Below are 1,279 nucleotides of genomic sequence, written 5' to 3'. Positions count from 1 at the left end.
ATTGCTTTGTCTTATTGCAGATGACCCTTCACCAAGATAACTGTCCAAGATCCATGGTTGCCCAAGAACAGGAGGTCCATCTGAAAGATCAGAAGAGCAGAATTAAAAACTAGAGAGAGGCTGGAGCCCTAAGAGTCATCTATCCCTTCTAGCTCATTTGTATGACACATTATCCTCCAAACATTTCTTTCCCCAAATTTTATCACTTGTTCTGAAAGACCAGCTCCTTAGCCCTTGTCTTGGTTTGTTTATCTGAAATCCACATGGTCACATCACAGTGTCCTCTTGTTCAGTCTCCTTTGCCTTCCTTGGGTTTTTACCACTGACTTGTTATATTTACTTTACAGCTTGTTTTCTTGCACTGTCTGTGTGATCCTTGGGAATTCCTTTGATCACCACCCTAGCTGCTTCTACTCTGCAACTTTGAGTAGAATAGTTTAGTGGTCAAAGTCCCATAAACAGCTGTGTGCTCTGGTATAGACTCCCAGGTGTTCCCTCTTGGACCAGAAGCCATGGTGCAGACTGGCAATGTGACAGAATTCGTTTTTCTAGGACTGTCTCCCAATCCAGAGATTCAGAGAGTTTGCTTTGTGCTGTTTTTGTTCTTGTACATGGCTATTGTGCTGGGAAATTCCCTCATTGTGTTGACTGTGAGCTTCAGCAAGAGTCTTGGCACACCCATGTATTTCTTCCTCAGCTACCTCTCCTTTGTGGAGATCTGTCATTCCTCCACCACTTCTCCCAAATTCATTGCAGATTTACTTGCTGAGAGGAAATCCATCTCCCTAGAGGGCTGCATCACCCAGGTGTTCTTCATCCATTTCTTTGGTGGCATTGAGATGTTTCTACTCATAATAATGGCTTATGACCGCTACTTGGCCATCTGTAAGCCTCTGCACTATGTGACCATTATGAACCACTGGATTTGTGACCTTCTGGTTGAGATGGCCTATTTGGCTGCCTTTTTACACTCAACTGCCCAAATTCTCCTCCTAGTCCACTTACCCTTCTGTGGCCCTAATGTGATTGACCATTATTTCTGTGATGTGCTCCCTCTGCTGGAGCTGGCCTGCACTGACACCTTTTTCACTGGGGTGCTTATTGTGGCTAATGGGGGGAGCCTGTCAGTGGTCAGCTTCTTAATTCTCCTGAGCTCTTACAGTGTTATCTTGTTCCACCTAAGGGGGCATAGCAAGGAAGGACGCCGAAAGGCCCTCTCCACTTGTGCTTCCCACATCACTGTAGTCATCTTGTTCTTTGGACCCTGTGTCTTCATCTA

At 45.3% G+C, this 1,279-nt stretch overlaps 1 protein-coding gene across 1 annotated transcript; it reads left to right on the top strand.

Moving 5' to 3' along the window:
* Positions 1–512: 512 nt before the first annotated feature.
* Positions 513–1,274, top strand: LOC114039924 (olfactory receptor 4X2-like; the record flags this gene model as incomplete). The annotated part of the gene is made up of 1 exon (XM_027857856.1): positions 513–1,274. A coding segment is annotated over exon 1 (762 nt), but the record flags the coding sequence as incomplete, so codon positions are not given.
* Between the last annotated feature and the right edge of the window lie 5 nt (positions 1,275–1,279).

This window comes from Vombatus ursinus, unplaced genomic scaffold (genome assembly GCF_900497805.2).
Source record: "Vombatus ursinus unplaced genomic scaffold, bare-nosed wombat genome assembly UNPS02012391.1, whole genome shotgun sequence".
In the NCBI taxonomy this organism is placed as follows: domain Eukaryota; kingdom Metazoa; phylum Chordata; class Mammalia; order Diprotodontia; family Vombatidae; genus Vombatus; species Vombatus ursinus.
The sequence above is the reverse complement of the archived record's forward strand: the minus strand, read 5'-3'. Positions and strand labels throughout refer to the sequence as shown.